General features: G+C 23.3%; 2 protein-coding genes across 9 annotated transcripts in view; one reads left to right on the top strand and one right to left on the bottom strand.

The window, feature by feature from the left end:
- The window catches only part of LOC142233814 (uncharacterized), a 180,855-nt gene extending 168,985 nt beyond the window's left edge, over positions 1 to 11,870 (top strand). For all 8 annotated transcript variants that reach the window (XM_075304853.1, XM_075304850.1, XM_075304849.1 and 5 more), the window contains one exon: positions 10,379 to 11,870. In XM_075304853.1, coding sequence (XP_075160968.1) covers positions 10,379 to 11,670 — 1,292 coding nt within the window. In that variant the 3' untranslated portion in view covers positions 11,671 to 11,870. The remainder of the gene's footprint in view (positions 1 to 10,378) is intronic.
- cmpy (crimpy) overlaps positions 1 to 15,591 on the bottom strand; it is a 465,170-nt gene that overhangs the window by 414,714 nt on the left and 34,865 nt on the right. The window lies entirely within an intron of this gene.

The following is a 15,591-nucleotide window of genomic DNA, read 5'->3' as shown; positions in this document are numbered from 1 at the left end:
TGACTGTGAAAAATCTGTTATCAATTTACAAGAAAAATATATTTTCCCTCCAAAGGAAAAAAAATCGATTTTCTTAGAATTGTACTATAAAGTATTTACATTAATTTATCAACACATAAATTCCCCCCTTTAGTATGTTCAGAGGGGAAGTTTATTTTTGAAACTCCCTTCGACAATATGCATGAAAAGTTTTTAAAGCCTCTTCCTCTCTGTTTAGTTTTATGGTATCAGGGATGTAAGAACTTTTAGTGCCATCGAAACTATGGCCTGCGTAGGAAAAGTTTGTTTTTTTGGTAACATCATGATAGAGATAGAAATAGAAACACGCAAGTGAAATTACAAGATCTAGCCTATTAGGGCGGCCCTTAAATTTTATATCTGTAGAAAATTTTCTCAAAATTTTATTTCTATAGAAAATTTTCTCAAAATTTTATGTCTATAGAAAATTTTCACAAAATGTCTATGTCTATAGAAAATTTTCTCAAAACTTTATTTCTATAGCAAATTTTTTCAAAATATTATTTCTATAAAAATTTTTTTTAAAATTTTATTTTTATAGAAAATTGTGCCAATTTTTTTTTCTAAAAAAAAATCTCAATAGTTTATTTCTAAATAAAATGTTCACAGAATTTTATTTCTATAGAAAATTTTGTCAAAAATTTATTTCTATAGAAAATTTTCCCAAAATTTTCTAAAAATTTTATTTCTATAAAAATGGTGCCAACATTTTTTTTCTATAGAAAATCTTTTCAAAATTTTATTTCTGTGGAAAATTTTCTAAAAATTTGATTTGTATAGAAAATTTTGTCAATTTTTTTTTAAAGAAAAATTTCTGAAAAGTTTATTTCTAAATAAAATGTTCACGGAATTTTATTTCTATAGAAAATTTTGTCAAAATTTTTTTTCAATAGAAAATTCTGTCAAAATTTTATATCTATAGAAAAATTTTTAAAAATTTTATTTTTATAGAAAATTTTCTGAAAATTTTATTTCAATAGAAAATTGTGCCAAATATTTTTTTTTTAAAGAAAATTCTCAAAAGTTTATTTCTAAATAAAATGTTCACAGAATTTTATTTCTAAAGAAAATTTTGTCAAAAATGTATTTCTGTTTTTTTTTTTTTTTTTTTTTTTTTTGATCTCAGCTTAAAGCCATGCATTGACTAAACTACAAGTGTAGCTTAACCAACAGAGGAAAAGTATGCTTGTCAAATTTATTTGGGCAAAGCCCTATAGACTGCAAGATGGTTGGATGTACAGCTGTTTCGGAATTACCACATTCCTCATCAGCATCCTCTACTTGCAGCAAAACTATCAACCAATTATCAGAATAAATTCGGGTAATTCACTCAACCCAACGTGAACTACACTTGAACCTCCCGAAAAAAAATGTATTTCTATAGAAAATTTTCCCAAAATGTTATGTCTATAGAAAATTTTCTCAAAATTTTATTTCTATAGAAAATGGTGCCAAAAATTTTTTTCTACAGAAAATTTTATCAAAATTTTATTTCTGTGGAAAATTTTGTTATAGAAAATTTTGTCAATTTTTTTTCTAAAAAAAAATTTCTCAAAAGTTTATTTTTAAATAAAATGTTCACAGAATTTTGATTCTATAGAAAATTTTGTCAAAAATTTATTTCTATAGAAAATTTTCTCAACATTTTATGTCTATAGAAAATTTCCCAATTTTTATTTCTATAAAAAACGTTGTCAAAATTTTATTTCTATAGAAAATTATGTCAAAATTTTATTTCTATAGAAAATTTTGTCAAAATTTTATTTCTATAAAAAATTTTTCAAAATTTTATTTCTGTGGAAAATTTTCTCACACTTGTGATCTCTATAGAAAATTTTGTCAATTTTTTTTTTCTAAAGAAAAATTTTATGAAAAGTTTATTTCTAAATAAAATGTTCACAGAATTTTATTTCTATAGAAAATTTTGTCAAAAATTTTGTTTTTCAATAGAAAATTTTGTTAAAATTTTATATCTATAGAAAATTTTTTAAAAAATTTATTTTTATAGGAAATTTTCTGAAAATTTTATTTCTATAGAAAATTTTGTCAAAAATTTATTTCTATAGAAAATTTTCCCAAAATGTTTGTCTATAGAAAATTTTCTCAAAATTTTATGTCTATAGAAAATTTACTCAAAATTGTATTTCTGTAGAAAATTTTCTCAAAATTTTATTTCTATAAAAAACTTTGTCAAAATTTTATTTCTATAGAAAATTATGTCAAAATTTTATTTCTATAGAAAATTTTGTCAAAATTTTATTTCTATAGAAAAATTTCTCAAAATTTTATTTCTGTAGAAAATTTTGTCAAAATTTTATTTTTATAGAAAATTTTGCCAAAATTTTATTTGTACATTCGAAAAATTTCTCAAAATTTTGTTACTATAGAAAAGTTTGTCATTGATTATTTCTGTAGAAAATTTTATCGAAATTTTATTTCTGTGGAAAATTTTCTTAAAATTTTATTTCTATAGCAAATGTTGCTAAAATTTTATTTCTATAGAAAATTTTATCAAAATTTTATTTTTATAGAAAATTTTCTCAAAATTTTATTTCTATAGAAAATTTGTCAAAATTTTATTTCTATAGACATTTTTTAAAAATTTTATTTCTATGGAAAATTTTCTCAAAATTTTGTTTCTATAGCAAATATGTCAAAATTTTTATTTCTATAAAAAAAACTTTGTCAAAATTTTATTTCTATAAAAAATTATGTCAAAATTTTGTTTTTATAGAAAATTTTGCTAAAATTTCATTTCTATAGAAAAATTTTATTTTGATTTCTATCGAAAAATGTCTACAAATTTTATTTCTATAGAAAATTTTGTCAAAACTTTATTTCTATAGAAAATTTTATTTTTATAGAAAATTTTGTCAAAATTTTATTTCTATAGAAAATTTGTCAATATTTTATTTCCGTAGAAAATTTTATCAAAATTTTATTTCTATGGAAAATTTTGTCAAAATTTTATTTCAATAGGAAATTTTGTCAAAATTTCATTTCTAGAAAATTTTGTCAATATTTCATTTCTATAGAAATTTTTGTCAATTTTTTTTTTATAGAAAATTTTTTGAAAATTTTGTCAAAATTTTATTTCTATAGAAAATTTGTCAATATTTTATTTCTATAGAAAATTTTGTCAAAATTTTATTTCTATAGAAAATTTTGCCAAAATTTTATTTGTACAGAAAAATTTTATTTTTATCGAAAAATTTCTCAAAATTTTGTTACTATAGAAAAGTTTGTCAAAATTTTATTTCCGTAGAAAATTTTATCAAAATTTTATTTCTATGGAAAATTTTGTCAAAATTTTATTTCAATAGGAAATTTTGTCAAAATTTCATTTCTAGAAAATTTTGTCAATATTTCATTTCTGTAGAAATTTTTGTCAATTTTTTTTTTATAGAAAATTTTTTGAAAATTTTCTCAAAATTTTATTTCTATAGAAAATTTTCTCAAAATTTTATTTCTAGAGAAAATTTTGTCAAAATTTTATTTCTATAGAAAATTTGTCAATATTTTATTTCTATAGAAAATTTTGTCAAAATTTTATTTCTATAGAAAATTTTGCCAAAATTTTATTTGTACAGAAAAATTTTATTTTTATCGAAAAATTTCTCAAAATTTTGTTACTATAGAAAAGTTTGTCAAAATTTTATTTCTGTAGAAAATTTTATCAAAATTTTATTTCTGTGGAAAATTTTATTTCTATAGAAAATTTTTTCATAATTTTATTTCTATAGGAATTTTCCCAAAATTTTATGTCTATAGAAAATTTTCTCAAAATTTTATTTCTATAGGAAATTTTATCAAGATTTTATTTCTATAGAAAAATTTCTCAAAATTTTATTTCTATAGAAAATGGTGCCAAAATTTTTTTTCTATAGAAAATTTTTTCAAAATTTTATTTTTATAGAAAATTTTGTCAAAATTTTATTTCTATAGAAAATTTGTCAAAATTTTATTTCTATAGAATTTTTTTTAAAAATTTTATTTCTATGGAAAATTTTCTCAAAATTTTGTTTCTATAGCAAATGTGTCAAAAATTTTATTTCTATAAAACAACTTTGTCAAAATTTTATTTCTATAAAAAATTATGTCAAAATTTTATTTTTATAGAAAATTTTGCCAAAATTTTATTTCTATAGAAAAACTTTATTTTTATTTCTATTGAAAAATTTCTACAAATTTTAAATTTTGTTTCTATAGAAAATTTTGTCAAAATTTTATGTCTATAGAAAATGTTATCAAAATTTTATTTCTATAGCAAATGTTGCCAAAATTTTATTTCTATAGACAATTTTATTTTAAATAAATTTCTCCTTAACTTTGGATAAATAAGTTCTAAGATCTTTCACTTAATATTAACTTCGACGCCAACAAAAATAGCCAAGCCTGCTTCCTTTCAAACTCTTAAGCCCACCCCAAAAGGTCGTCTGTCTATAGCCCCCAAATTCCCACAATTCCTACAAATATGACTTCAAACACTTGCCTAAATATCCAAAGCTCTAGCTGCACATAGATTTTCCATACAATTGACATTATTATGGAAATGCTCTGCGAATGCCATAAAATGCTAATGAGCATTGCCATTTGTCTATGCTTCACTGGACCCTATTGCGAAAATAAAAGTCATCCAAAAATGATGTTTCCCAATACGTAGCTATAGCCAAAACTATGGATATTAGATGGGTAAACAGTTCCCTTAAATTATGTAAGAAATACAATCGCTTTCTAAGCCTCCTTTCATGGTGATCACAACCAACATGCTTTCCTCATTCACGGCATAGGCAGGGAAATGGCAAAGGTTCTATGTGATATTCACGCGAGTTGGTCGTATTTGGGGGAGGGGTCTTATTTCGCCAATAATATGTAGGGTACTTTACAAGGCCTTGCCTATGCACTGATACAAAAAGCATAACGAATTTTGTCATTAAAACTGAGTCTATGAAATAAATTTCATATATATAATGAAATTGTTCGTTATTTTTATGATTTTTCTACTAAGTAATGAAATTTTTCATACTATCAATGAACATGTTCATTTATAAGACAACGAAAATGATCATTAATAATTGCAAAAAAATAAAAACTTAAACCTAAGATGTAAAAAATCTCAAAATAAATCTTAGCTTATATTAGACGCTTTTTTTAATTTTTAATCCGAAAATTCAATATCATAGTAAATTTATAGATTATTTGTTGTAATCAAAACTGTATTTATTTACTTTAAGGGAACAAATTTCAAAAATTCGTTCCCAAGATTTAAAGAACAAAATATAACAAAAAAAAAAAAAGATTATGAATATTATTTTTCATTGTTTTAAAGAAGTTTGTCCTTAATTTTGTGTAAATTGAGTTACCTAAAATTTAGGTTGTCTATTCTTTAATATTAAATAAATATTTTTTCAGTGTATCCTTTCGCCTTGCTAGTTGTAAACTCATCTCCTTTTGCACAGATCTGAGTTTTTCGGTTCCCTCCCTTCATACCTTGTGCCACCACTGGTTTAAATGGCCTTCTCATCCTTTAGGTTTAACTAAAATTTCGGCCCATGATGGCATAGTCGTGGTGGTGGTCTTGTGTAAGACACTACAGCTCGTTTACTTTAGTGGTAGACTTCAGTAACGTTACACTTCAAATTATTGACATTAACAATAAAACTTCTATCGTTCCTCATTCCTTCCATCTATCAAGCGATGCCATTCAATCAGCTAGCCAGCCATTGTGCTATTCCGCTATCCTTCCATCGAAGCCCATCGGAGGCTAGTCCTGCCACTTCATTATGCTGTGAATGCTGTGTTGAAGCATGGAATTCATTGAAGCGTTAAGATGAAATTGAAATTGAAACACCCATCAAAAACAACACCAGCACGAATAATTGCTCATATTTCCTTAACGTTCATCCATTCTATATGGGCTAAGAAGAAGAAGTACCACCCAATCTAGCAGAGCCTGGTGAGGTGGCTTGTCTTGGGTAGATACATAAATATTTTGCATCACCATAAAATGGAATGTAATGAAAATTGTATTAGCTGGAGATAAATTTCTGAGGGTTCATTTAAAAATCTTCTCTTTATGGCTACATTCGTGGGCCATTATAGAGCATTACTTTTTCGGAAATATTTTTAATACAATTCCCATTAAGGCTATTTGGTGAGAAAGGACTATTGACATAAAAGGAATTTACCAAATACAGTGAAACCTCTTAAATTTGGACACCTTTGTTACAATGTAGTCAAAATTTTATTCCTATAGAAAATTTTGTCAAAATTTTATTTCTATAGAAAATGTTTTCCAAAATTTTATTTTTATAGAAAATTTTCTCAAAATTTTATTTCTATAGAAAATTTTATTCAAAAACTTTATTTCTATAGAAAATTTTGTCAAAAAGTTATTTCTAGAAGAAATTTGTACTTATTATTGGACAATTTTCGTGATATGTTTGATATATTAATATATCAACTTATGACAGGCTACATGAGGGGACGTAATGTAGGCGAACGTGGTTATTTAATTCTGGGAGGATCACTATCAGCAAACGTATTTTTAAATTAAAAAAAAATAAATTTTGTTGTGTCAACTACTTCTGCTCTTTTCCTCAACACTACTGTACCAGTACTCACTGCCCTCTTTGCAATCATTAAAGTTGCCTATAAGCAGACATTGTCTCACAAAGTGTTGTAAATGACCAAAATGGACTGCATAAAAAAAAAAAACAAAATATACGAAACAATTCAAATAAATGAGGAGACGAGGAAATGACATTTTTACGATTGTTCCAAAGTGATTTTCCTACCCAATGAATTTTCATCTTGGGGGAAAATCATTTTCATAACAAATTTTCCTTGCACCAGGATGGGGAGGGGGGAAATTGTTAAGGGACAAGCCAAAATAAAACAAGTCATAAGTTTAATGACTTTTTAAGTAATTTTTAAAAGTATTGTAGTGTATTTTCGAGGAAAACTCATTATTAATATGGCGACTTTAGTGATTTATTTACGTTCGTCTTGTTTTTCTCATAATTTTTGGATAGCTGACATGCCAAATTAGTTTTGAGTATTTAGAAAGAAAATAAATTCCTTCTAAATGATATTCAAAATATATGGACAGAGATTGTAATATATTATGTGCTACATGGGGGAGGGTTCAGATTATGCAGGAGTTTAAGCAAATGGAATGTATTAAATGTAAAAATATTACGCCTATCGAATGAGAAAAGAAAAATTCTTTCAGGTGTGTGCAGATTGGTGACCATGGTTGCACACAGTTGGAAGAATTCTACCAAAAATGCTAGATTTTTTTACTAATTGATAGATTAGTAGAATTCTTGATGTTTTGGTAGATATTTCAAAATATTCCTCTCCAACTTATCTATAGATATACAATTTGATCAACTTTTCAATAAAAATGAAATTTTGACAAAATTTTCATAGATATAAAATTTTGAAAAATTTTTCGATAGAAATAAAATTGTGACAAAATTTTCTATAGAAATAAAACTTTGACAACATTTGCTATAGAAAAAAAAATGTTGACTAAATTTTCTATAGAAAAAAATTTTGACAAAATTTTCTATAGAAAAAAATTTTGACAAAATTTTCTATAGAAAAAAATTTTGACAACATTTTCTATAGAAAAAAAATTTTGACAAAATTTTCTATAGAAATAATATTTTGAAAAAATTTTCTATAGAAATAAAATTTTGACAAAATTTTCTATAGAAATAAAATTTTGACAAAATTTTCTATAGAAATAAAATTTTGACAAAATTTTCTATAGATATAAAATTTTGACAAAATTTCCTATAGAAATAAAATTGTGACAAAATTTTCTATAGAATTCAAATTTTGAGACAATTTTTAATAGAAATAAAATTTTTACAAAAATTTTCTATAGAAATAAAACTTTGACAAAATTTTCTATAGAAATAAAATTTTGAGAAAATTTTCAATAGAAATAAAATTTTTACAAAATTTTCTATAGAAATAAAATTTTGACAAAATTTTCTATAGAAATAAAATTTTTACAAAATTTTCTATAGAAATAAAATTTTGACAAAATTTTCTATAGAAATAAAATTTTGACAAAATTTTCTAGACAAATAAAATTATGACAAAATTGTTTATACAAATGAAATTTTGACAAAATTTTCTATAGAAAAAAATTGACAACATAGTCCATGGAAAAAACGATTTTTTTGACAACATTTTCTATAGAAATAAAATTTTGACAAAATATCCTATAGAAATAAAATTGTGACAAAATTTTCTATAGAAATAAAATTTTGAGACAATTTTTAATAGAAATAACATTTTGAGAAAATTTTCATAGAAATAACATTTTGAGAAAATTTTCTATAGAATAAAATTTTGACAAAATTTTCTATAGAAATAAAATTTTCGATAGAAATAAAATTTTGACAAAATGTTCGATAGAAATAAAATTTTGACAAAATTTTCTATAGAAATAAAATTTGGCAACATTTTCTATAGAAAAAAAATTGACAAAATTTTCGATAGAAATAAAATTTTGACAAAATTTTCTATAGAAATAAAATTTGGCAAAATTTTCCATAGAAAAAAAATTTGACAAGATTTTTTATAGAAATAAAATTTTGACCACAAAAATTTTTTACAAAAATTTTCTATAGAAATAAAATTTTGACAAAAATTTTCTATAGAAGTAAAATTTTGAGAAAATTTTCAATAGAAATAAAATTTTGAGAAAATTTTCAATAGAAAGGAAATTTTGACAAAATTTGCATAGATATAAAATTTTGACAAATTTTTCGATAGAAATAAAATTGTGAAAAAAATTTTCTATAGAAATAAAACTTTGACAAAATTTTCTATAGAAAAAAAATGTTGACTAAATTTTCTATAGAAAAAAAAATTTGACAAAATTTTTCATAGAAAAAAATTTTGACAAAATTTTTCATAGAAAAAAATTTTGACAAAATTATCTATAGAAATAAAATTTTGACAAAATTTTCTAGAGAAATAAAGTTGTGTCAAAATTGTTTATACAAATGAAATTTTGACAAAATTTTCTATAGAAAAAAATTTACAACATTTTCCATGGAAAAAAGCAATTTTTTGACAAAATTTCCTATAGAAATAAAATTTTGACAAAATTTTCTACACAAATAAAATTTTGACAAAATTTTCTATAGAAATAAAATTTTGACAAAATTTTCTATAGAAATAAAATTTTGACAAAATTTTCTATAGAAATAAAATTTTGAAAAAATGTTCTATAGAAATACAATTTTGACAACATTTTCTATAGAAATAAAATTTTGACAAAATTTTCTATAGAAATAAAATTTTGCGAAACTTTCCTACAAAAAAAAATTTTGGAAGATTATCTATAGAAATAAAATTTTGACAAAATTATCTATAGAAATAAAATTTTGACAAAATTTTCTAGAGAAATAACATTGTGTCAAAATTGTTTATACAAATGAAATTTTGACAAAATTTTCTATAGAAAAAAATTTACAATATTTTCCATGGAAAAAAACAATTTTTTGGTAAAATTTCTATAGAAATAACATTTTGACAAAATTTCCTATAGAAATAAAATTTTGAAAAAATGTTCGATAGAAATAAAATTTTGACAAAATTTTCTATAGAAATAAAATTTTGACAAAATTTTCTATAGAAATAAAATTTTGCGAAACTTTCCTACAAAAAAAAATTTTTGGAAGATTATCTATAGAAATAAAATGTAGACAAAATGGTCTATAGAAAAAAATTTTGACAAAATTTTCTATAGAAATTAAATTTTGACAAAATTTGCTATAGAACAAAATTTTTAGACAATTTTTTTTTTTTTTTTTTTTTTTTGATAAAAATAATCCATAGAAATAAAATTTTGACAAAACTTTCTATAGAAATATAATTTTGCCAAAATTTTCTATAGAAATAACATTTTTTTTTTTTGATAATATAAAATAAAATTTAGAGAAAATATTCTATAGAAATAAAATGTTAACGAAATTTTCCATAGAAATAAAATTTGTATTTTATTTTACATTTGGTAGATTTTTCTTCTAATTTTGGTAGATTATTTTTGGTACGAGTGGCATCCGTGTTGGTGATACATTTACACCGCCGCTATATAAAAACAATTTTGTTCAAGATTTATACGAAAAATAACTCTATGTCCTAAATTCGGATTTGTGTGCTTCTGAGGAATTTTTCTGTATGACAATTATCGTTTATCTAAACTTTTGCTCTAAAGGAAAATATTTTTGTTGTATGTGTATCTATGTTTTTTGAAATAAGTCACATTTTTTATTTTCATTCATTAATAACGAATTATTTTCCTTATTCATTTTTTTGTTTTTTTTTTCAGAATCACATATACCCCACCTATGCGATAATGTCAGATGTCCACCCTTGTCGGAAATCACTTGCCCCGAAGACAGCGATGTCCGTGAACTCATACCAGAACCTTTGATACTAGAAGAGGAATTTAGCAACACCTCACTGGCAGATCCCCAAGATGAAGCATTTGCCCAATGTTGCTTAGCTCAGAAATGTATCTGCCGTACCTGCTACATTCCCGATTGTAGCAATGAGGGTGAAGTTGTGGTGGAAATTGCCCCCGAGTCCATGCATACCCCCGGGCAATGTTGTGGCAAATATGAATGTCACAAAGAGCCCAACTGTACGGCCATACAGAATACCGACGACTATTGGCTAACCAACTGTCAACGCTGCAAATGCTTTGCCGGACAAAAGATATGCCATCAAAGTTGCGACGAGGGCATTAAGAAAACCGCAGCCATTTGTGAATCGAAGAATTTAAATCAATTCTTTGAGCATGGCGATACCTGGAAGGATGGCTGTTATGAGTGTGAATGTGTTAATGGTTGGCCAAATTGTGTCATTAACTTTTGTAGTGCTGTTAATTGTCCGGCACATCGTCAGGTAATGATTAAGGATCGGTGTTGTCCAGTTTGTTGGCCCAAGGGATTTCCCATGCCCAATGGAGATGAGGAATATGATGAAGATGCTGAAGTGGAATCGGGTCATCATTACGATGATGAGTTGTCACATGATTATAATGAGCCCGAGGAGAATGTAGAGCCAAATGTGGAATTGAAACCCATAGGGGAGGTAATGGCAAATAGTACGGTGGCCACATTACCAAAAAGTACCCAAGAAGAATCAACAACAACAACTACTACTACTACAACCACTACAACTACGATGGCCCCTACTAGTCCTACAACTCCAAAATCTTTTGTGACCACCACTTCCCCTGTGGAAATTTTTACCACCTTAAAACCCCAACATCATTCTGATTCAGCTAATGTTGATGTGGTCTCCCCGTCCACTGATAAGCCGCCTTGTACTAATAATGGTCCTTCGACCCCCAAAGGTGAAAGTTCTACAACTCATGGACCTTGCGAAAATGCCGGCTACAAAGACTATCCCCAGGTGGTAGAGCTAACACGCTATGGCCAACACAACAATTTACTCTACACCATAATTGGCTGTCTTTCTCTGATTGTTGTGGGCTTGGCCGCCTGGAATATCCATTTGAAGGCCAAAGAAAGATCTTATCGGCCCGTTACCGATTACGATGATAATTGCAATGCAATGACCCCCAATATAAAGAAAATGAATGACTATGTTTAAATAGCAATAATATAAAGGGTGTTCACAAAAAAAACTCCCTAACTATAGCCAGCAGCTAATATCCATTAAATGCAAACCTAAAACAAATCTTAGTTATAAGAAAAAGATAGCTTAGTAAAACAAATAGAAATAGTCTTTAAAAATCCGTTTTTTTTTTTTCACTTATTTTTGATTAAAATAAATTTGGACTGCCTCTTTTATTTTTGTTTTTTTTTTTTTTAGTGCTCTGGATCTCAAATTAAGAAAAAATCCTTTTTTGTTTTTGTCTAAGAAAAAGCAAATGTTACATTATTGTATAAATTTCTACTAAAACTACTTTTGGCCTAATAACAAATTTTTCTAGTAACCCCATAACAATTTATTTAAATTTATTTTTAAAGGCATATAACATTACAAAAAAGTATTCATTATATTACAATAAAAAAAAATCATTTTAAATTTTAGTTGATTATTTTAGAATAATATTTAAAAAAAAACTCAAATGATTGCACCTCCATAAAACAGTCCTCAGTAATAATGTCTCAAATAGCAGAAGACAAAATAAACAAATCAATAAAGATCAGAAAGAAAAATAGAATTAGCCAAAAAAATCCCATAATTTTCGAGTTGAAAAATAGCCTAAAAGAAAACAAGTAAATATTTCTACAGAAAATTTTATCAAAATTTTATTTCTGTCAAAAATGTTGTCAAATTTTATTTCTATAGAAAATTTTTACCAACATTTTATTTCTATGGAATTTTTTTTTTCAAATTTGTATTGCGATAGAAATTTTTTGTCAAAATTTTATTTCCATAGAAGATTTTGTCAAAATTTTATTTCTATAGAAAATTTTGCCAAAATTTTATTTCTATAGAAAATGTTGTCAAAATTTTATTTTTATAGAAAATTTTGTCAAAATTTTATTTCTATAGAAAATTTTGTCAAAATTTTATTTCTATAGAATATTTTGTCAAAATTTTATTTCTATAGAAAATTTTGTCAAAATTTTAATTCTATAGGAAATTTTGTCAAAATTTTAATTCTATAGAAAATTTTGTCAAAATTTTATTTCTATCGAACATTTTGTCAAAATTTTATTTCTATAGAAAATGTTGCCAAATTTTATTTCTATAGAAAATTTTGTCAAAATTTTATTTCTATCGAACATTTTGTCAAAATTTTATTTCTATAGAAAATTTTGCCAAACTTTTATTTCTATAGAAAATGTTGTCAAAATTTTATTTTTATAGAAAATTTTGTCAAAATTTTATTTCTATAGAAAATTTTGTCAAAATTTTATTTCTATAGAAAATTTTGTGAAAATTTTATTTCTATAGAAAATTTTGTCAAAATTTTATTTCTATAGACAATTTTGTCAAAATTTATTTCTATAGAAAATTTTGTCAAAATTTTATTTCTATAGAAACTTTTGTCAAAATTTTCTTTCTATAGAAAATTTTGCCAAAATTTTATGTCTATAGAAAATTTTGGCAAAATTTTATTTCTATAGAAAATTTTGTTAAAATTTTATTTCTATAGAAAATATTGTCAATATTTTATTTCTATAGAAAATTTTGTCAAAATTTTATTTCTATAGAAAATTTTGTCAAAATTTTATTTCTATAGAAAATTTTGTAAAAATTTTATTTCTATAGAAAATGTTGTCAAAACTTTATTTCTATAGAAAATTTTGTTAAAATTTTATTTCTATAGAAAATATTGTCAATATTTTATTTCTATAGAAAATTTTGTCAAAATTTTATTTCTATAGAAAATTTTGTCAAAATTTTATTTTTATATAAAATTTTGTCCAAATTTTATTTCTTTAGAAAATGTTATCAAATTGTATTTCTATAGAAAATTTTTTAAAAGTTTTATTTCTATAGAGAATTTTAGTCAAAATTTCTAAACCACAATTTTTATTTTTATAGACAAATTTGTCAACATTTTATTTCTATAGAAAATTTTGTTAAAATTTTATTTCTATACAAAATTTTGTCAAAATTTTATTGCAATACAAAGTTTTGTCAAAACTTCATTTCTATAGAAAATTTTGTCAAAATGTTATTTCTATAGAAAATGTTATCAAATTGTATTTCTATAGAAAATTTTCTCAAAATTTTTTTCTTATAGAAAATTTTGTCAAAATTTTATTTCTATAGAAAATTTTGTGGAAAATTTATTTCTGTAGAAAATTTTGTCAAAATTTTATTTCTGTAGAAAATTTTGTGAAAATTTTATTTCTATAGAAAATTTTCTCAAAATTTCATTTCTGTAGAAAATTTTGGGAAATTTTATTTCTATAGAAAATTTGTCAAAATTTTATTTCTATAGAAAATTTTTTAAAAGTTTTATTTCTATAGAGAATTTTAGTCAAAATTTCTAAACCATAATTTTTATTTCTATAGAAAAATTTGCCAAAATTGTATTTCTATTTTGGATAGAATTTCTATAGAAAATTTTGTCCAATTTTTATTTCTATAGAAAATTTTGTCAAAAATTTCATTTTGTAGAAAATTTTGTGAAAATTTTATTTTTATACAAAATTTTGTCAAAATTTGTTTTCTATAGAAAATTTGTCAACAATTGATTTCTATAGAAAATTTTGTCAAAATTTTATTTCTATACAAAATTTTGTCAAAACTTAATTTCTATAGAAAATTTTGTCAAAATTTTATTTCTTCCAATCTTCACATTTTATTACCCAAACACTTAACCATAGAATCCGCTATTAGTCTTAGTATGGGCTAAAATATCGATGACGATGACCAACTCTATTTCTTGTTTATATTGTCTTCTTTTACTTAATAAATGATATCCAAGGGGTTTTCATTGAATAACAAAATATATATAAAATTAATTATTAATACATCTATGCCCATATGCTTGCAAAATTTTCCAAAATGTTTTTCCAAATAAACTATTAAATAATTTTATGTGAAAATAATTAATATTAAATAATTTTAAATGAAAAACAAAATAAATACCATATATAAATAAATATTTAACTATTATTTATGTGATATATATTATTAAGTGAGGAATGTGTTTTTAATCTTTAAGAACAAAGTCCATGTAAAGGAAGTCTATACAATCATAAGTCTATCTAAGACATGGAATAAAAAAAAACTTAGAATACAAATATTTTAGAAAGTAATAATAAGAATTTTTATTATATAAACGTAATAAATTGTATTACTAACATTTAAATTTTAATTATTGGAAATTGAAAAAACATAATCCAAACATAAAATATATGTTAATTTTTAATTTTAATTTATTGTTACATTTGCTTAAGAACAAGTATTTGTTACAGCTACCAATTGATCGAAGGCATCATTGAGATAGATGCAAGTATACGATTATTTTTGATCATAGTTGTAATTTTAAAAATTTAATTTTCATACACAATAAACGAAATAGCTTCCATTCGCAACTTTGGCCGAAGAATTATATTTATAGTTTCCCATAATTAAAAAACACTATAGAAATTAAAATAAATGCATTATTATATACAGCGTGTGTTTTTTTTTTCTATTTTGTTCCTTTCACTAGTTTTTAACATGCAACGAAATCGCCTATAGTATGTAATTAAATTAGATTTATAAAAAAATATCCAACAAATAAAGATCAACAATTCTAATATATTAAAATAATCAAATACAAATTATTTTTTATAAATTTTCTAAAGGTAAGTATTGTAACTGGGCTTAATTCCATTTATAGAGTTAACACTTTTGTGCTTTTGTTTTTTTTTTTTTTTTTTTTTTTTGTGATACATTCCGACTGCCAAAAGCACCGTGACACGACCGCAATAATGCTTAGCCTTTTGACAAAATTTTCTATAGAAATAAATTTTTTTCAAAATTTTCTACAGAAATAAGATTTTGAGAATAAATTTCAAACTAAAATTTTAACAAATTTTTCTATAGAAATGAAAT

Source organism: Haematobia irritans, chromosome 4 (genome assembly GCF_050003625.1).
Source record: "Haematobia irritans isolate KBUSLIRL chromosome 4, ASM5000362v1, whole genome shotgun sequence".
NCBI classification, from domain to species: domain Eukaryota; kingdom Metazoa; phylum Arthropoda; class Insecta; order Diptera; family Muscidae; genus Haematobia; species Haematobia irritans.
This window is presented reverse-complemented; position numbering and strand designations above follow the sequence as displayed.